General features: G+C 37.4%; 1 protein-coding gene across 2 annotated transcripts in view; it reads right to left on the bottom strand.

Annotated features, from left to right (window-relative positions):
- The window catches only part of GPHR (golgi pH regulator), a 112,421-nt gene that overhangs the window by 18,221 nt on the left and 71,603 nt on the right, over positions 1-22,597 (bottom strand). For both annotated transcript variants that reach the window (XM_067151764.2, XM_067151765.2), the window contains exon 7: positions 12,159-12,344. In XM_067151764.2, coding sequence (XP_067007865.2) covers positions 12,159-12,344 — 186 coding nt within the window. The remainder of the gene's footprint in view (positions 1-12,158; positions 12,345-22,597) is intronic.

Raw genomic sequence — 22,597 nt, 5'->3', positions numbered from 1 at the left:
GTTTAGTGTTCTCTTTTGTTGGTTGGAACGAACCCTTGATCATGGGTCGGACACCACCACTGATCTCCCGAGGAAGATAATTAACCAGTGAACAATGGGTACGACCACTGTAAAATTCAACATGTTTATTTAATATAACATCAGGTGGATGGACAGTGGAGATTGTTACTGAATGAGGTTATCTATCGGGAAAGTGAGTCCATCACAGACACGATAAAAAGAAGAATTGCCTTTTTTTGTCATATATTTTGACTAAGTGATAACAGAGTTTTAAAACAATTATTTAATTACTTTTGGATTAGTAAATCAAAAAACAATTGGTTTAAAGAAGTCCAAAGTGATTTGGTCTGACCACTGTACAGAGGAAACAATATGTTATAACAGATGCGGAGAGGGCAGCCAGGTCAACCAGACTCAAGACTTTTTGGGAGAAGAAAAGGAAGACAAATTTGTTGTAGTCTGATTTAAGTGCTCAAATAAATAAATAAATAAATAAATAAATAAATAAATAAATAAATAAATAAATAAATAAATAAATAAATAAATAAATAAATAAATAAATAAATAAATAAATAAATAAATAAATAAATAAATAAATAAATAAATAAATAAATAAATAAATAAATAAATAAATAAATAAATAAATAAATAAATAAATAAATAAATAAATAAATAAATAAATAAATAAATAAATAAATAAATAAATAAATAAATAAATAAATAAATAAATAAATAAATAAATAAATAAATAAATAAATAAATAAATAAATAAATAAATAAATAAATAAATAAATAAATAAATAAATAAATAAATAAATAAATAAATAAATAAATAAATAAATAAATAAATAAATAAATAAATAAATAAATAAATAAATAAATAAATAAATAAATAAATAAATAAATAAATAAATAAATAAATAAATAAATAAATAAATAAATAAATAAATAAATAAATAAATAAATAAATAAATAAATAAATAAATAAATAAATAAATAAATAAATAAATAAATAAATAAATAAATAAATAAATAAATAAATAAATAAATAAATAAATAAATAAATAAATAAATAAATAAATAAATAAATAAATAAATAAATAAATAAATAAATAAATAAATAAATAAATAAATAAATAAATAAATAAATAAATAAATAAATAAATAAATAAATAAATAAATAAATAAATAAATAAATAAATAAATAAATAAATAAATAAATAAATAAATAAATAAATAAATAAATAAATAAATAAATAAATAAATAAATAAATAAATAAATAAATAAATAAATAAATAAATAAATAAATAAATAAATAAATAAATAAATAAATAAATAAATAAATAAATAAATAAATAAATAAATAAATAAATAAATAAATAAATAAATAAATAAATAAATAAATAAATAATTAAATAAATAAATAAATAAATAAATAAATAAATAAATAAATAAATAAATAATATAATATAATGGTGAATGGCGTCTCTTTAGGCTTAGAATACAATGAATGGTGAAGACATAATAAACACCCAGTCCCCAAGCCAGAGGAATTAATAGTGTGAGGGGGTTGATTCTGAAAATTGAACCGGGGCCATCAGACCAAAGGCAAGCATTCTGTCCATTTAGCCACAAAACTGGACTTCAATTTGCTAAACCTTAGGCTTCCATCTCCACTGATCAGGTGTTGGGCAGTGGCGGCATGTGACTTTTACAGTAAGGGAAGCACATATCATAAGCTAAGAAGATATATAAAGTAAAATAAATATAATAACTCACATTATCTTGTGCTATTTGAATGTTAATTCCATCCGCCTCTCCTTCTTGACGAATTCTTCTATGACAAGGCTGTAGAATTCTTCTTCATTTTTTGATGACTTCAATATTAGTAACGTCTTCTCAATCGACAGTAGAGACAAGTTCGAGAGTCTCTGTTGTCCCTGTGTGTTTCTGCAGTAGGTGTGGATTCTCCGAAGTGCCGGAAATGAACGTTTGGCACTACCACTGGACACTGGGATAGTTGAAATCAACGTACATAACTTACCAAACAGTTCAGAAAAGGCAGAAGATGACAATCCACTACTTTTTAAATAAAACAAAAGTTTTAGAACTCCCATCGTAAGATACTCATCGGAGGAATAAGCTACGCTGAGCTCGCTTCTGAGACGGGCGAAGTCAAAATGCTGACTGTAACTTTGTTTCAAAGAACAGAATGCTACTTCAGGAAAACTTTTCTTCGTGTTCCTTTGATCAACTAACCGTACAAATGTTAATTTCTCGAGTGCTTGAAACCGAACTTCTAGTTGGGTATGTATATTGTCATATATCTCGCAATATATGTGACGGTAGTGTGAATTTATGTTGCAGCTTTCATTTTGACGTAGCTTCTTCTTTGGCAGCTCGTAGCTCTCTTGACATTTGTTCCATACTCTATCAAATTCATTTCTTTTTCCCTGAATGATACTTTTTGTTTCCCCTACTTTGGCAATACAGAAATTTACATCCAGTGCTTTCGTTTGAAGAATTTCAAAGAGAGAATCAGTTAAGCAAAATATCTCGCTGAAAACTAATAAAATGAAATTGAACTGGAATTCTGACAGAATGCTGTTAAAATCTCGAGCTTCGTGATACGTTTGACTATCCCATTGCTCTGGATCATCAAGGATATTCTCGAACAACTGAACTAATTCTTCTTTTTGTTCACGAACTGTTTCAACAAGTCTTCCGTTGTAATTCCATCACGTTGGACACACTTTAGGAAATCGTCTCTTGACTTCTTTATCTAATGCAGCAGTTCTCTTCGTCGAATTAGAAAAGAAAGAGTCATGAAGAATATTTTACATTCCTTTATATTAAAAGTTGTCTGTGTAAGGACAAGATTCAGTCTGTGAGCAAAACAATGTATGAATATAGCGTCAGGATATTTGTCTTTCACTCTTTTCTGTAAACCACTGAGGTCTCCTGACATCATTGCGGCTCCATCGTAACATTGAGCGACTAGTTTAGAACCACAGTTGAACTCATCCATTATGTGGAACACGTGATCTGCAAGAGAAGGAGTACTGTGATCGGCGCTTACGTCGGCAAATCCAAGAAATCACTCCTGTACTTCTCCATCAGCAGACGTTAACCTAACAACAGTTGAAAGTTGGGAATGGGCAGAAATATCAGTAGTTTCATCAATAATAATCGCCACGAATGGTGACTGTGATATTTCTTTCTTTATTTCGGTCAATAACACATTGGCTACTCCGTCAATTAAATAATTTTGTATTTGATGTGAAAGACCTGTGAACACCGTTGCTTTCTGCAAATGATTTGCCAGTGTGCTCTGAAAGGAAGTTCTTGTCTTGCAAGATACATTACAACGTCTGTCAGTTGTTGCATCACCTTTCTATTCTATTTTACCAACTCGTTATATTTTATTATTTCCAGTTTACGCTGCTGATTGAGTTGCAAATCTATTCTGGTCGTTCCGAAAGTTAACAGAATTTCAGCTCGGATATGTGCTTGTGATTGCTGATGACGCTGGGATGCTTTAAGCAAGTTATTCATATCATCGAAGCCTACACTGTTCCACACCCCCTTTTCATTTGAAAATAGAACGCAAGGCCAATAGTAGAGTTTTGATGTTTTTTGACAACCACATAACCAGCCTATTTTTCCATACTGCTCTGTATTAAAGTGTCGAGCACAACGTTTCGTTTTAGTTTTTACACCCGGTAAATCAGGCATTGGTCTGCCACCGGAAATAATATTACTCTTCTCTTGAAAAGCCCTCGAACTCATGCCCTGGACTAAGAGAGATTCTAATACACATCCACATTCCCCTCCGCTCTCCTCACTCGCGTCGACAGTTGCCATGCTTCAGAGACTCAAAGCGGGGAATGAACACAGTCAATGCATTCCCTTCTAAACCGGCAGAATCATAGTAGTTCCTTTAATTTATATGTGTGCACGTAAATTTGGTGTAATTTTCACAAATAACACAAGGTAAATTAAATGGTACAACTCACAGTACGATATTTCACTTCAGTTGGAAACACAAGCACAATTAAACCTTTTTCTCACAAGTTTTATCACAATTATCACATACAAATACTTTCAAACGGAATGAGTAGTCAGATGCATTCTCTTGGCTCGCCCCTTGAAGCTTGCCGAACCCAAACGAATAATTACGAAGGGACCAGAGTGAAGCCAAGGTCGAGTCTGGCAAGCCACTTGCTGATGAGCGGCCATGAGGTATCACGAGAGCGGCTTTGATAGCACATCCTTGCGTAGCTCATGGAGACAGACGTATGTTTGCAACTCTCAACTGTCCATGCATCACTGTCACATTAAAATAAAGTTAATTATATTATTATTTATTTATTTACATATTTTACGCCCACATTGGAGCACTGAAATCAATACATTTGAGTTAATTTCTTCTTCTTCTTCTCCCAGAACTTTTTCATCCTCTCCGACCTGGAAGCCCTTTGTGTGTCCGATATAGTATATTGTTTCCGTTCAACTGCTTTTAGTTTGAGAAAACGACACAAAACTTAAAATAAATACTGGCTGCAATAACATGCTTAAATATTTTTTTTTCTTTGTGTAATATTTGTTTAAGGGAATGACTCATTCCCTTCATTCCATGGAATAACCGCCCCTGGTGTTGAGTATTGACAGTAGCAGCGGCCAGGACAGTAGCTCGTGAAGCTGCCTTCACAACACAACAGGCTTCTCCATTTGCTATTGGCTGCAGCTCAAAATGCTGAAGGCTTCACGATCACTAAACCAACTATTGAAAAGGGATCCCTTAAGTCTAGTGGTAGCCCACGTCTTGATCCCAGCATACGCCACTGTCAGAGATTAATATGGATTATGTACCAATGAATTACTCTGAGAGATGAGAGTAGAGTACAAGCAACTGAAATGAAATTCCTGAGGAATATGGTACAGAAGACTAGGAGAGATAGAATGAGAAATGAAGACATGTCAAAAGAGCTAAATAAGCAAAAACTAAATGACAAACTGTAACAGAACAGATTGAGGTAGTTTGGACATGTCAAGCATATGAAAGAAGAAAGACTGCCAAGACAAGCACTGGGAAGACAGACGGCAGGGAAGAGAGGACAAGGGAGACCAAGGTTACAATGGATGGACTCTGTGAAGAACAGCAAAGGACAATTAAAGCTGGACTGGAACACACTGGTGGATGAGGAATGGTGAGTGACAGACGAGGTGGAAAGGAACCATATTTGCCCCCACGTGGTGTCAATTGGAAAAGGGGAATTAACGATGATGATGAAATCTCGTGTGAATTACTTTGTAACCGTATTGCACTTATTATGTTACAATATTTGTAATGGGATTATTTAAGTTCAATTCAGTAAATTCCTATACGACGGATTGTAATTATGCTGCACTGTCCGGCTCCATGGCTAAATGGTTAGCGTGCTTGCCTTTGGTTACAGGAGTCCCAGGTTCAATTCCCAGCAGGGTTGGAAATTTTAAACATCACTGGTTAATTCCGCTGGCATGGGGCTGGGTGCATGTGTCGTCTTCATCATCATTTCATCCTCATCACGACGCGCAGGTCGCTTATTGGCGTCAAATCTAAAGACCTGCACCTGGCAAGCTGAACATGTCCTCGGACACTTCCGGCACTAAAAGCCATACGCCATTTCATTATGCTGCACTACACATGAATGATCATTTATTTTTTATCAAGACTTCTTTACGTTATCTTCTTCTGTTATCACGTAACTTCGTGTTTTGATGTAGATTCTTGTAACATTTTGTTTTTAAGTAACTCTTTTGATGCATTTTTGTTGCTGTTATGTAATTTATGTAATGCATCTTTTAAGCCATCAATATGGTCTAGATTTAAATCCTCAGAGAACAGAAACAATGATAATTAGCAAAAACAGAGTCTCTGTGTGTCATATTAAGATAGATCAGAATCTCATTGAACAAGTACATCAGCACCACCATAAATGACCAGTGGGATCCTTCTAATGAGGTGAGGTCTCCTATTGGAAAAGTCGGGGTAATATTAATTAAGATGAGTAATCTGTTTAAAAATCATGGGTTAGCAATGACTACGAAGGTCAGACTTCTGTGCTGTTTTGTGTTCTCTAACCTCTTCTATATTTTAGAAACATGGACTCTGACAGAGTCATTAAGTAAACGGTTGGAGGCTTTTGAGATGTGGTTGTACAGAAGGATATTGAGGGTGCTGTGGACAGACTATGACACAGATGCTGCGATTCTCCAGAAAATGAGAAAGACAAGGATGTACTGACCACCTTGAGAAAAAGGCAGATTCAATACCTTGGACACATAATGTGGAATGAAAGTAGATACCATCTCCTACAGTCTATTCTTCAAGGAAAATCATTGGGTAAGAGAAGTGTTGGTCAGAGTAGAATATCCTGGTTACAAAATATCAGAACATAGACCTCCAAAACGTCTAAGGAGTTATTCCGAGTTGCAGGCGACAAAGAAGCACAGCCAAGATGGTTGCCAACAACCAGATGGAACCAAAGAAGAAGAAGAATGATTTAATTTAGTTGCTGTGCTGTTATAAGCACAAGAGGCCCAAGATTCAATTTTCGGCTAGGTCAGCAATTTTCATCTCGATCTGAGGGCTAGTTCGAGATCCACTCAGCCTACATGATTACAATTGAGAAGCTATCTGATGATGAGATACGGGCTCCAGTCTAGCAAGCCAAGAATAACGGCTTAGAAGAGTCACTGTGATGACTACACCTCACCTCATAATCTGCAGGCCTCCGGGCTGAGCAGTGGCCACTTTGCAGGCCAAAGCCCAAAAGGACTGTACGCACCATGGCGTTTGTTTTTTCTATCGTAAGCAAGCATTGCCACAGGGATATCTCTCAAGTGCACTGTAGTGTCAGCACAGCAGAGTAGCATGCTTGTTGATTGATGTCCTGACAAGTGTACAAAGTAAATTCAGTACCATACAGTATAAAAATAGGTAGAATTTTGCAAATTGTAATTTTACTACTGGGTGCACCTGGCTAATTTTAATAATTCTGTGTTGCTTTCATGGTGTGGTTTGTGGTATGCGTTACTCTAGTCATGACATAGTTTGTGAACCATGGGCAACAGCTGAGTGGGCTAGTAAGCGGTCCTGAGAGTCCAGATACCAGTTGCTATGGAATAGGCTTGAACATATGCTGAGTAATGGCCCTCCTTGTGCTCAGGCAGCTAGGACTATACAATCCATCGGTAGTCTCTGAACCATAAGAGGAGAGATTCTCACTGGGATGATGTGCAAGTAGGATAGCATCCAGCTTCACAAAATTTACTGAGCTCATAATTTTTCAAGCCAGCCCTAGACCTTCACCTATGGGAGTAACTGAGACCCACTTCCATTTGACAGCCAAGGGACTCCTTGGAAACAACTTGCAGAACAAAATGGAATTAATACGGTATTAATATTAATGGGGCAGGGAAGAAAGAAAGTAGAAATGGCTGGTTCAGCAAAGAGGACACATCTAGATATGTTAGGACTCAAATGATATTCGGGTAAGAGGAGATAACAGGCATACCACGTAACATAGTTTCTGCTAGGCACATACATGAGCGAGTGATGTGGATAGATTTAGCAGTTGAAGGAATTAGGATGAGGGTGTAGATGAGGATGAAGTTGACAGGTTTTATGAAGGACTGAATGATATAGTCAGGGTCAACAGCATGGACAGAATTGTGCTGATGGGCAATTTCAATGCGAGGATTGGAAATAGAGCAGAAAGATATGAGAAGGTGATGGGCAACTATGGGGAAGACAGGGAAGCTATTACGATCTCCCTATATACTCTACGTTTCCCTACCTTGCTTGGTGCTGCTTGCTTCAATTCTACACTCGCCGCATGATGTACTCTGCTCACCTACTGTCAACTCGACTGATTACGTCAGCTGTGCTACACTTTGCCGTGCTTGTGTACTGTGCACCACGTGACTTTATTCTTTCTAGAACTCGCTAGTGTGTATAGCCTTCGCTTCGTTTCTGGAAACTTCCTTTCCTCTTTAAATTGCTCTCTCCACCCATCCATCCTTGAGTCGGGCTTTCGTGGCGGAGTGGTGGATTTACACACGCTAACAACTGTGTGCTGTGCTATTATGTCAACTTCAGCTGGACATTATCTGCTACAACTCGGTGAGCAAGGCTTATAACACATTTGTTTACATTTGGACTTTATCTTCATTCTGGCATTTACCTATTATAAATACTTTACTCAGTCGTCTGGCAATGCTTCGCTTTAAAACTTTCACAGAGACTCTTTCTACTTATGAACTGCGCTACGGACTATTTGCAAAAAGAAAGCTTCTTCAGTTCTCATTTGTGATCTATTGCTACTGCTAAACTATTCTATTACCCGGTGAAGAAGATCCTTTCTCATCCTAGTCCCCTTTCCCTTCCCATGCGTCCTTTTTCTTTTCAGGGTTCTAGTTTCGATGCATATTGTATACTTTTGTAAATGTGGCACATCTTTTTTAGATTTTTCTTCCATTTCCAAATTTTTATCTGGTTGTTAACTTATGGTTGTTAAAATACACTGACTGACAGAGCAAATGCAACACCAAGAAGGAGTGGTCAGAACGTTATGCCAATTGCAGGGTAGGCTGACGTCACTGAGGTATGCTCATGATGTGAAATGCGCCGCTGTGCTGCGCACGTAGCGAACGATAAATGGGACACAGCGTTGGCGAATGGCCCACTTCGTACCGTGATTTCTCAGCCGACAGTCATTGTAGAACGTGTTGTCGTGTGCCAAGGACACGTGTATAGCTAAGAATGCCAGGCCGCCGTCAACGGAGGCATTTCCAGCAGACAGACGACTTTACGAGGGGTATGGTGATCGGGCTGAGAAGGGCAGGTTGGTCGCTTCGTCAAATCGCAGCCGATACCCATAGGGATGTGTCCACGGTGCAGCGCCTGTGGCGAAGATGGTTGGCGCAGGGACAAGTGGCACATGCGAGGGGTCCAGGCGCAGCCCGAGTGACGTCAGCACGCGAGGATCGGCGCATCCGCCGCCAAGCGGTGGCAGCCCCGCACGCCACGTCAACCGCCATTCTTCAGCATGTGCAAGACACCCTGGCTGTTCCAATATCGACCAGAACAATTTCCCGTCGATTGGTTGAAGGAGGCCTGCACTCCCGGCGTCCGCTCGGAAGACTACCATTGACTCCACAGCATAGACGTGCACGCCTGTCATGGTGCCGGGCTAGAGCGACTTGGATGAGGGAATGGCGGAACGTCATGTTCTCCGATGAGTCATGCTTCTGTTCTGTCAGTGATAGTCACCGCAGACGAGTGTGGCGTCGGCGTGGAGAAAGGTCAAATCCGGCAGTAACTGTGGAGCGCCCTACCGCTAGACAACACGGCATCATGGTTTGGGGCGCTATTGCGTATGATTCCACGTCACCTCTAGTGCGTATTCAAGGCACGTTAAATGCCCACCGCTACGTGCAGCATGTGCTGCGGCCCGTGGCACTCCCGTACCTTCAGGGGCTGCCCAATGCTGTTTCAGCAGGATAATGCCTGCCCACACACTGCTCGCATCTCCCAACAAGCTCTACGAGGTGTACAGATGCTTCCGTGGCCAGCGTACTCTCCGGATCTCTCACCAATCGAACACGTGTGGGATCTCATTGGACGCCGTTTGCAAACTCTGCCCCAGCCTCGTACGGACGACCAACTGTGGCAAATGGTTGACAGAGAATGGAGAACCATCCCTCAGGACACCATCCGCACTCTTATTGACTCTGTACCTCTACGTGTTTCTGCGTGCATCGCCGCTCGCGGTGGCCCTACATCCTACTGAGTCGATGCCGTGCGCATTGTGTAACCTGCATATCGGTTTGAAATAAACATCAATTATTCGTCCGTGCCGTCTCTGTTTTTTCCCCAACTTTCATCCCTTTCGAACCACTCCTTCTTGGTGTTGCATTTGCTCTGTCAGTCAGTGTATATTTATGTATTATTTTGCACTGTTATTCTGGTCATCTTCTTTTGGGCCTAGTTCCTTCCTTACTGCGCGATTTTCCTCATCATAGCCTACTTCTTATCATATTTTATTAAGCACGTTTGATCACCTAACGTTACCTTATCTATTACGGTACATTTTATTTCATTGTGGTATATCAAACTATAAATAATATAAATAATATTATCATGTCGTCGCCCTGACAAAGCTAAGAGGAATGGGAAGCATTTATTGGACTTCTATGCAAATATGGGATTAGCAATTCAACTATAACGCTATTCACTGCTACACATAGCAGAGTGGGGGCAGCAAATGCATAACAGACTATATCACAACCAAATTTCAATTTAGGAAATCAGTTAGGAATGGGCAGGTATTTTAGGGATTTTTCCTTGACACAGGCCACTACCTAATCTGCTGTGAACTAAGTATTTCCATGTCTAGGGTAGAGAAAGTAAAATCTGTCTGCAGACAAGTAAGGGAAGAGAATCTGTAGGAAATTAGACAGAAGTAAATGGATAAGATCAGTGAAAAGTTCCAATGAATATACAGTCACCAGATTCAGGATGTAGAATGAAAATGGGTGGTATCCAGAGATGCTGTAGTTGAACCATCATGAGAATGACTAGGAACAACTGAGTTTAAAGATGGTTAAAAAGTGAACATCTTGGTAGAATGATTAAAGTCAGGACAGCTTGTAAAAGTTAAAAAAAATAAGGTATATAAAAAATGGCTTCAAACAAGATCTGATCCAGATAGTGAATTGTATGCAGATCAGGGGTCCTTAACCCTTAATTAACCTGTTAGCGTGGAGTGCCGAGCACTGCTCGTCATGCAGTGAGCATCGTGCACGGTGGAGTGACGAGCACTGCTTGCACGGTACACGCGTGTACTGTACTGCGATCTAGCGGTTACGATGGAAGCTATTTGTGTTTTAACTCATTTCTCTTTGAAGAGGAAGGTTTAAGCTTTCTAACGACATAACTTGATCCCTATTTCAATACTGTTTTGTCACTGAAATTCAAGTGATAGCATTATACCTTGCCCCTTACATGTTAATGGCTATATTATAAAAGCCTACACTACAAAGCTATTCTTCTAAAAGCTCTATTCTGTCTACACCAACTTTTGGGTCAGTTATTTCAATGGATGTATGAGAATCAATTTGTGATTTTATGCATTTCAGCAACAATAAGGCACTTGATACATATCAGGGACCCTCCAAACTTTTCAAAATTTATCCGATTAAGTCGTGTGCTACAAACGGAAAATTCGGAGAGAGACAGTGTTCCGGTGTCCAGACTGCGAAGCAGGTCTTGTGTTGAGGGATGCTTCAAGACATTCCACACCAAGCTCAACTATTACGGTAAGATAGCATCATATTATCCAAAAGAATGGAGTTTTCTAAACATGCATGTGCAAGTTTTATTGAAATCCGTAAAATAGTACCAAAATTGTGTTGCTTTCAATAAAGCCTTACACGAATCAGGGAAAGTTTAAACACCGCATTCAGAACTCCTCCCGCAGCACAGAGACGACCAGGCATTTAAATCCACCGCGCTGAGGGGTTAATAGTGCACAGAGATTTCCTCCAGGTCAATTTTATTTTGCAAAGAACAGTATTTCTCTCTTCACCATGGACCTCCCAGGCCTTCGTTCATTTGCCTTGTCTGGAATTTATCTAGACTGTGTTTTCATTGAGCGAGTGAGGTGTCATTCCTGTGACAAATGTCATCACATCAATGTTTCTTCCGTGCACAACTAACAAGTGCTATTGGAGTATAACTCAGCATGAGATTTTGTTTCATTTGTGAACTCTAAATATATCTTATTTACCAGTACAAATTGGTCATAGCTAGAAAATGGGAGAAGAAGTAAATAGTGATGTAGTTTACAGAGGTACCTCAAATTTCACAAACCAAGGACAAGGTGTAAGATCACACTGTACAGTTATATACTAGCAAATAACATTGATAGTGTTAGTGTTTTAGGGGAGAAAATGTTTGCAAACACTGGATTAGAGTATCAGTAGTCTAGCCAAAATAGAGAAATTATAACTTTTTGCAAAGGGCTAAATTCTCTACTCAACGCTCATGTAAAGAGTTTAATATTGTGAAATAACCAAAAAGATCACTGACAGATTTGTTTCAACTGACCTTCGTTAAGGTAAGCAGGAGCCCTCGTATGGATGTAACAACTATACAACCCACCAGAAAGAAAGATATGTGCTGTGACCAAAAGGTAACATCAATATTAATTCCTATCCAGTGTACAGCAATTTCCATTCCTCTTGTCACTGGATCCTTCTTTCCCACACGGTTGAATACGATATTGATGGTAGACTGGAACAGAGAACAAAGCTGGTTGAATTTTTATCTAATTTTTTAATACTAAAAACTATGAACCGAAAGAAAGAAAGAAAAATAGTGTCCACAGAAATGTTCTCTCAAGTTTCCCTGACTTTCCCTGACTTCCCCGACTTACTAAGAAAAATTTTCCTGACTCACGAAAACTGAGTGACAAGTTAATTCGCTGCATAACATGTTTCACCAAGAAAAATAAATAAATGAAATTACAGCCTCCATAGCTGGCCTAATTCCCTCTTCCCTTCCTTTTTTCAATGATTTATGAAAAAACAATTACAATGATGGCACGCCTATATAAACAAATTGTTTAAAGGTAACACCTATGTCTAACATATACCTTTATCTTATCATTTCCAAGGAAAAGAGTACAACTTATTAATAGAGTAATTCAAATATGAAAATAAAATTATTTTACCACAGCAATCTAATACTATTTCATGTGACTTTAAAGCCCTCTTGAGATCAAAAGCAATTAATTGTGTTTCTAATGTAGGTGAATATAATGAAATCTAATTAGTCTAGACCTATATTCAAAACATTTTTAAAATTTGAAGACAAATCAGTCAGGAAAGGGTCTGACACATCGCACACTGAAGAGTCTAGTGTCAGACCTAAGACGAAATGCTGGTTAATAGAGCAAACGCCTGAAAAGCCATACATCTAATTTTTGATCTGATGAAAAAGAAAAGTTTGCATTTATTGAAAAGACTGCCGTTTTCGTTTTATGTTTTCTAGAACTAATTGCTTCCTTTCAGTTTCAGCATCCTGCTTTTCTCTTTCAATTTTCAACTTTTTCCTCCAAATCTTTCAATTGTAATTCAATTTTCCTTTTCTTCATTTTCTTATTTTCCTCTTCTAATAGCTTTTGATTTTGATTTTCCAGGTATGACTGATATCTTCTTCTTGAAGCTTGGATTGAGGTCACCATACTTCTATTGATAGTAACATTCCTCGAACCACCAACATGTTTCATATTATAAAAAATTATTCTGTGGGACACAAGCGGTTCTTCTGAAAGATTTTTGACTCGTAAATGTTTATTGACAGAAGAGCCTGTCTCAACAAATGCATTACCATGGGATAAAATGAAACAAATTTTCAGTACAAACTAGAGATCTTCATAATTCTCATCTTCTCCTAAAAGAGTGTAGTAAAAGATTCCTGCCTTGGTCCGAGCTTCCTCGGTTAGCAGACAGAACTGTCATTTGGCCTTTTCATCACATTTATCATATATTCTTGTATGGCTGTGCAAGTTTTCAAGAACGACATCAATCCTTTTCATTGCCAAACTGGATTTGAGAAATATCATTTTAGGTTCTAGGACAGTGAGACCCCTTGCTAAATGTGTGTTTTTCTAACATGCTGATCAAGAGATTTTTGAACTCACTTTTACAAGTAATTTTTTTTTTTTTTTCCTTTTCAGAACATTTAACTTGTTTGAGTAAGCTCTTGGCAGCATAACTTTTTCTACTGAAAGCAGATTGGCACGATGGCTGTGCAAGTTTTCAAGAACGACATCAATCCTTTTCATTGCCAAACTGGATTTGAGAAATATCATTTTAGGTTCTAGGACAGTGAGACCCCTTGCTAAATGTGTGTTTTTCTAACATGCTGATCAAGAGATTTTTGAACTCACTCTTACAAGTATTTTTTTTTTTTTCCTTTTCAGAACATTTAACTTGTTTGAGTAAGCTCTTGGCAGCATAACTTTTTCTACTGAAAGCAGATTGGCACTGTCTTGTAAGTCTAAATAATTTAACTTTTAAGGAGTACTTGCTTCAGCTACCTTTTCAGACTTAACAAATCCCAGCATCATGTTTTTCATACATTCTTCAAGCAACGTAAAAAGGTTAGGCACTATAAGTTTCTGACTTTGAAATCTTCTGAGGAAAGGTTCAACATCTGACAAAATACTTCTGAAAGCACTTAATTTTGCCTTAAGTAGTGGATTCTTCGCAGCTTCTTTAAGGTATTGAGGGTTTTTATTTCAGTGTACTCTTTCACAAATTTGTCAATGTGATCACATTTTTTTTTTTGCTAGTGGCTTTATGTTGCACTGACACAGATAGGTCTTATGACGATGATGGGATAGGAAAGGCCTAGGAGTTGGAAGGAAACGGCTGTGGCCTTAATTAAGGTACAGCCCCAGCATTTTCCTGGTGTGAAAATGGGAAACCGCGGAAAACCATCTTCAGGGCTGCCGACAATGGGATTCAAACCCACTATCTCCCCGGATGTAAGCTCACAGCCGCACGCCCCTAACAGCACGGCCAACTCGCCCGGTCATATATTTTAAGAGCTCAATCAACACAGCGTCCATTTTCCAACCATCTTATTGCAGTGAACTTGTAAGGAAATGCAGTGTTTGTTGTCAAAAACGACAGATTCATTTTTTCAAAACGTATGTTAGCAGGGCTAACTTTAAAAAGATTGTACAGAGACCTAAAAAAATGAAATAGGTCCCAGTCATTTTGGAGATCCCAGTTTTCATGGCTCCATTCACTGTATGCAAACTGCATATGCCTATATCAAGAAGAGATTTGCCCTCGGGGTTTAGCACTTGCAAATGACTTTCAAGTTAAAAAAAAAAAAAAAAAAAAAAAAAAACTGAGGTTAACAATCGGTCCATCCACTGAGACTTGCAAAATATTTCCTAAAGGTAAGGAGAGTCAATGTACAAACCCATCTAATAAGGGATCCTCACTTGCCCTGTCTAAAAATACACTATTCCAATACCTTGTTGCAACTTTTTGAAGATTTACATCCCAAAACCTTACACACAAGTCCACTTCTTCTCTTTGGACAAATCTGTTTAATGATTCATCAAAACAAACAACATAGTCAGAGCACTGTTTTAAGTCATTTTGCAAACTTTCTTTAAAATATGGGGCTAATCCATTATTTATAACATAGGAAGACTTAGTCTTGCCTATAGTAAAATTTTGAGCAATTTTACTATCTGGGAACACTGTTGAGAATGCTGCGGAGGTTTCATCACAAGAGTTGAGAGATCTTTCCAGTGACAACCTGGTGAGCCCATATGGCTTCAGCCGATGTTACATCATCTTCATTCACATTTGTCTTGTTCTGGCACTGCTAATTCCATTGTAGCTGTTGTTGCAATGCTAACTCTTGGCTGCGTATCTTCAAGTGGAGATGGAGTAGAGGTATTCTTTACAAAGAAAGAAATTGTTGGCTGGGAAGTCTTAGCTTTAATGTATTTTATATGAGTAGGTCCTTTAGCATGAGAAGTAACTGCTTGTTTACCCATATTGTTAAGTTTAAATGATTTACAACACACTTTACAATATGCTGAAGTTGCATCATTTACCAATATGTCCAACCAACCACTCAGTTCGGGAAACATTTTACTGTCTATCCAAAGTTTATTAAATGTACACTGCTTGTTAGCTATTGTCATGAGTTTCAAGAAAGCATCCTAGAATTGAAATAAAAAAGAATAACATAAAAATGGTTGAAAGAAATGACACAAGGGCACAACAAAAACTGTATAATTGTTGTGCACTTCTTGTGAAAAAATACCTGAAAACAGAAATGCTACAATAGCCTGGGTTACAGCAGACTAGAGCCTACCTAAAAATATCCCCACAAACCCATCAGTGGGGAAGATTTCCCTGACTTTCCAGTTTTTGTGTGTATTTCCCCGAGTTTTCCAGACCAAAATTTTTTCCTTGACTTTCCATAATGTGGACTCTATGAAGAAAGAAAGAAAGAAAGAAAGAAAGAAAGAAAAGAACAAACTAACATTCCACCAATTTTTTAAGTAAAGTCTGTTTGTCAATAGAAAGAAAAGTACTACTGATATTGCCAAAACCTTTTTAAGTCCTCTTTACACATTAACCTATTTTTCTACCTAGTTGCCATGTTTGTTATCATATCATTCTACCAATTTTTGTATCCCCTCATCGTAGAACTCTGCCACCTGTGACTGACACCAATCTTCAACTGCTGTTTTTACTTCATTGGTGAGGAACTGCTTCAGGTAACAGAACAGATGATAATCGCTTGGTACAAGGTACGGGCTGTACGGTGGGTGGTCCATTTGCTCCCATCCAAAAGACTGGAATTAACTCTTGAGTTTGTGCAGTAGAATGAGGTCATGCGTTGTCATGTTTTCTTCAGACTTTTTATTTTCACCTGTTTTAATGAACACTGTCAATTATTTATAATACCAGTTGCTCCTTACAGGTAAAAAAACGACCGATTTATTTTTTCAAAACGTCCAATTTACCCATCCCATTTATGACACATGTCAACATGGAAAATCTCGGTGTAAATGGTTTGGAAACCCCTAAAACCACGTTTACATTATTATTCTGACTGTTAGATGATGATGATGATGATGATGATGATGATGCTTGTTGTTTAAAGGGGCCTAACATTCTGACTGTTAGAAACTATACTGTAATATTCCAAAAAGAATTAATTTGGAAAGATATGGGTTAAGAAAACTCCCCCTTCATGATTATAGCATCAGATAATACTCTAATTCTCTATTTTCTAGAAATGAAGCCAAACATTTAGCCACACTTTTGTCTAGTCCAATCACACTCATTTTTGTTGGTAGTTTTGCACGATCTACAATATCAATAAATAATAATGTTATTGGCTTTACGTCCCACTAACAATGTATTTTTTAATGGTTTTTGGAGATGCCGAGGTGCCGGAATTTTGTCCCACAGGAGTTCTTTTACGTGCCAGTAAATCTACTGACATGAGCCTGACGTATTCGAGCACCTTCAAATACCACCAGATTGAGCCAGGATCGAACCTGCCAAGTTGGAGTCAAGGCCAGTCCTCAACCGTCTGAGCCACTCCGCTTGGTGTTCTATAATATCAAAAGCCTTGCAGAGGTCAATGGCAATAAGGTCCATATGATCTCCTGAATCTAAAATATACCAAGAACTCATTCTACCATTAATTCTCACTGCAAATCCAATTGTCAACATATACATGCCTTTGATTGATTTTTAAAATCTACCCTTAATCCCACAGTCCGGCAGAATGGCTAACATCTTTTCCCTCAGTACTCTGTTATATGCCTCTTCTTGATCTACAAAACACAAACATAACTGCCTTTTTCTCTTATGGCATTTTTTTTTTGCCAGTGGTTTTACATCACACCGACATAGAGAGGTCTTATGGCGACGATATGGCATTTTTTAGTTGCTTGGTACACACTTAAAATCTAGTCCTGACAGTCCCTCTGTTGTCTGAAACCACACTAGTTTTCACCCAACTTACTTTCTACCACTGATCACACTTCCCTTTCCAAATTCCTGTGAGCTCCTTGCCTGGTATGCTGATCAATGAAATACCCTGATAGTTGTTTCAATCCCTTCTGTTCCCTTGCTTGTAGATGAGTGGAATTACTGCTGTTGTTTAATCAGGAGGTTCCTTACTAACATTCCATGCAAATCTATTACTCTATGAAGTCATTTCATCCCTGCCTTCCTATTATAATACAGATTTTCAGGTCTAATTTAATCTACTCCTTCTGCTTATGACAATGGAGTTTATTTACCACCCTTTCCACTTCCTCAAATATAATTTCACTGACATCCCATGATCTTGGTTGCTCATGACATCAACAGAAAGATTTCCGTTTATGCTGAGATTTTAAAAATATTCCTCCTTCCTTCTGTCCAGTGATTCCCTAGGATTTACAGTGAGTACATCTGATTTAACCAACACACTTTTCATTTCCTTTTTCCTTCCCTCTAAGATTCTTTATTACAGTCCAGGAAAGTTGCCACTTGTGCTTGACAAAGTCTTTCCAGGTTATAACCAAAATTTTTCCATGATTTCTTCTTAGAATTTACAATGATTTGTTTTGTTTCTTTCTTGCACATATATTTCCTTATGTAGATCAGTCCTTGTTTGGAGCCATTTTTATACATCTTCTCTTTTACGTTTACAAGGACTTCATTATCATCATTCTACCAAGATATTTTGCATTTTCTCATCTTTACACACGTTGTTCCTAGGCATTCCTTTGTTGTTTCTACTACAGCATGCCTGTATGCCAACCATTCTTTTTTTACATCTTGAACCTCCTGACTGTATATTCTTTAAAACATCCTCTAGTCATATCCATGTATTTCTGTTTAATTTTCTCCTCATGGGGAGTTCCTACTTTTATTTGTCGACGAGAGTATTTCCTGAACTGTGATCTGTGACTTCATGGTAAATGTCACGCTTTCACTCTTACACAAGGTGACATCAAAAAGGAGAGCATTTTCCACTCGATAGGGACGCACTGTACCAGTACCTTCGTGGCCTTTCTCCTTCAAGTAGCCTAACAAGCAAAGAGATGGAATAGTTGCTCCCTGGTAAGGTTTCCCTTGAATAAGATATCTTAATCGAATGGGCAATGTCAAAACTTTGAAACCAAAATTAATGGGTTTTCCATGTATGAGTTGCATCGTGCCTACCAAAATATGGTACCATTGACTCATTCACTGAAAAATACGTGTCACCAGGGTAATACTGTAGCCTGGGCCAATGACCTACCTGTTAGGTCCCTTTAACCCTTTCCATTCGAATTGTTTGTAAGTCCTGATTTCTCCCAACTCGTATTTATTTCAAAATCAAATCAAATCAAATCAAATCAAAATCTCTTTATTTGCAAATGAGGTGTCTACCTCGGTGGCAAATGGTACACTAAAATACATTATTGTCAAGCACTAAATATTAAATTAACAAGAGAAGAAAATTTTTCCTATAATACAATATTATACAATTTACGCTAACAATGTTTTCTATTAAACACACAGCTCGTCCTTAATAAATTTATATTGTTTACAAAATTCTACTTATAATATCTCCTGTACTACTTACAAATATAGTCAACTGATATACAGTATGTGGAATTACTTCAAATGATACTATACAACTGGTATAAGATTAATATTTACATTGCATTTATTTATTTACTTTTTTTTTTTTTTTTACCCGTTCTGGATCCTAAGTAGCATAACGACCAGCTGCGTCTTAACCAGAGCCCCTTTTGCCACCACTTTTCAGAGTTCCTGAAGGGCCTTCACAGCTACCGTAGCGGTCCCAGGGCCCTCGAAGTCCCCACTGTACTTCACCCCTACAGGCAGTCCCCTACTTTGGCTGTCCAAACTCCTTAGACCAGGGGATGGAATTAATTTATTCACACACATTTTTTAAATTTACAATAATCTGCACTAGTCGAATGCCCTCTAACACTTCATTTATTTTCTCTGTTGCTGTTTATTCTCTTCTTGAATATCTGTACAGATTTTGGAAAAGGATCAAACACTACCCCTGGTAAACTGTTCCACTCCTTCACACCCTTCCCAATGAATGAAAATTTACCCCAATCGCTTCTGCTAAAATTCCTTCTAATTTTATATTTGTGGTCAGTCCTGCCGATATAATTATTTTCCAACTGAAGCCTCTCACGGATATCTCCCCATGCTTCTTCTCCTGTATAGGCTCTATATAATCCTGTAAGTCTAGTTTTCTCCCTTCTCTTACTTAAAGTTTCCCACCCAAGTTCCTTTAACATTTCTGATACACTACTCTTTCTCCTGAAATCCCCTGTTACAAATCTTGCTGCTTTCCTCTGCACACTATCTATTTCTTTTATTAGGTATTCATGGTGAGGATCCCAAACACTGTTTGCATATTCCAATAATGGACGAACCATACTCAAGTAACTTTTTTCTTTTAATTCTTTGTTGCATCCTTTAAGTAGCCTCATTATGACATGTAATGATCTGTATGCTTTCCCAACAATGTCATCAATATGATCCTTCCAGTGCAAATTACTTTCAAATCTCACACCTAAGTATTTGCACTTGCCATCTTTTGGGATAACTACCTCATCCAAAGTATATTCAAATTCAGTTTTAAAGCTCCTGTTTGTAAAAGTTGTAACAGTTGATTAGCCTCCATTAACCTTCATATTATTTTCTTCAACCCATTGTTGGATACTTTCAAGGTCCCTTTGCAATTCTGAACAATCCTCAATGTTATTTATTTCTCTATAAACAATTATGTCATCTGCATACAATCTTATTTTTGATGTTATATTGTTCCCTAAATCATTTGCGTATATTAAGAAAAGTAACGGACCGATTATACTACCCTGTGCAATTCCCTTCCAAACTTTCTCTTCCTGAGATACATTATTTCCTACTTTGACTTTCTGAACCCTTGAATTTAGAAATGCTTTTATCCAACGTGTAACCCTTACGTCCAATCCTATTCCCTCCAATTTCTTTAATAATATTCCATGTTCCACTCTATCAAAGGCTTTGGCAAGATCTATGGCTATGCAATCTAACTGACCTCCTGAATCCAACTGATCTGATATGTCCTGCTGAAATCCCACCAGTTGTGCCTCACAAGAAAATTTCTTTCTAAATCCATACTGGCTCCTCATGAACCAATTTTTATCATCACATATCCCTCTGATGTACTTCGATATTAAACTCTCCAGAATTTTACAAACTATACTGGTCAGGCTGATTGGTCTGTAGTTCTCTGGTTTCCTTTTATCACCCTTTCCTTTATAAATTGGTATTATTATAGATTCCTTCCATTCCTTTGGTATTACACTATTATTTATGACATAGTCAAAGAGAAATTTTAAATAAGGCACTATGTACCACCCCATTGTCTTTAATACCTCCCCAGTAATTTGATCACTTCCTGCTGCTTTTCCTTGCTGAAGCAGTTGGATTTCTCTGAAAATATCTTCATTTGTGAATGAGAAGCTTCTTGTTTCCCTCTGTCTCTCTCCCTCTCTATCTTCTGTTTCGGTTTCCAACTCTTGATAATCATCTACTGAATCTCTAAATTCCCTACTAAATAGGTTTGCTTTCTCAGTATCTGTTAAATAGTGTTCACCCCCTTCTCCCACCATTGTAGGAATTTGGATTCCTTTTCCTTTTTGATTCCTGATATATGAATACAGCTTTTTCCATTTTCCATTACCCTCTTGAAGTATGCCATTCATATAATTCTCTTTTGCTTCCTTTTTCACTCTATTCAGTTCCCTCATTAGCTGTTTGCTACTTTCTCTACTCTCCCTACCCTCTTTGATTTTCCTGTTTACTATTCTACATTTTCTTTTTAATTTTCTTATTTCCCTTGTATAATAAACAGGGTCTGAGGTCATTTTACCCTTCTTAACAGGTACAAATCTCTTCTCTCCTTCCCAAATAATTCCTTTAAATTTAGCCCAAAGTGTATCCACGTTACTCCCTTCACTTATCCAACAACTGAATTGTGATTTAAGGTAAGTCCCAAATTCATCAACTTTAGTTTTTCTGTACAATTTCTTGTCTTGTGTAACCCTCTTATTAAGCCTTTTTGGTACGAGTCCTACATCCATTATTACAGCCTTATGGTCTCCTATTCCTTCAATTACCTCAGTTTTATCAACAATTTCCCATGGTTTAACCAAGAATACATCTAGTAAGTTATTGAGACGAGTCGGTTCTTGTACTACTTGTGTAAATCCTCCCTCCCAAATTAACTTATTTGCCACTTTCTGTTCATGGGCTTCACTTGCAGCTCCTTTCCACTCAACTTCAGGCAAATTTAGATCTCCCCCAATTATTACCATATCATTATTATTGTTTTTACGAGTATAATCTATTATTTTTTCAAAGATTTCCATGTCTCTTTCCTCTCTTCCAGGCCTGTATGTTCCTATAATTCCCACCTCCTTCATATTATCACAAACTAATTTTATCCCTAATATTTCATCCCTTTCATCGGTAAACCATTCATGTGAACAGTAAGTTTCCTTCACCAGAATAAACACACCCCCTCCCTTTTTATCTCCTCGGTCTCTACGATAGACCGTGTACCCTTCTGGAAATACTTCTCTATTACCCACCCCTTCTTTCAACCACGATTCCACTCCTATCACCACATCAGTCTCATAAGATTCCATCAATGTACCGAATTTTAATTGTTTATTTACTACACTTTGACAGTTTACCAAGAGCAATCTCAGACCCCCTTCCTCCCTAAAACTTGACTGTTGCGATTGGGTAACTTGAAATTCCTTACTATCCTGAGTTTCTTTTTCTAGTTGACTGAGCCAGCTTGAAGTACAGCTGGCTCTTTCTACTAGTTTTCCTGGTCAGTATTATAACTCAAGGGAGTTGCCTGTTTTACAGTACATATCTTAAGATTAATAAAATCTAGAACAATATTTGCTA

The sequence above is a fragment of the Anabrus simplex genome, chromosome 7 (genome assembly GCF_040414725.1).
Source record: "Anabrus simplex isolate iqAnaSimp1 chromosome 7, ASM4041472v1, whole genome shotgun sequence".
NCBI classification, from domain to species: Eukaryota; Metazoa; Arthropoda; class Insecta; order Orthoptera; family Tettigoniidae; genus Anabrus; species Anabrus simplex.
This window is presented reverse-complemented; position numbering and strand designations above follow the sequence as displayed.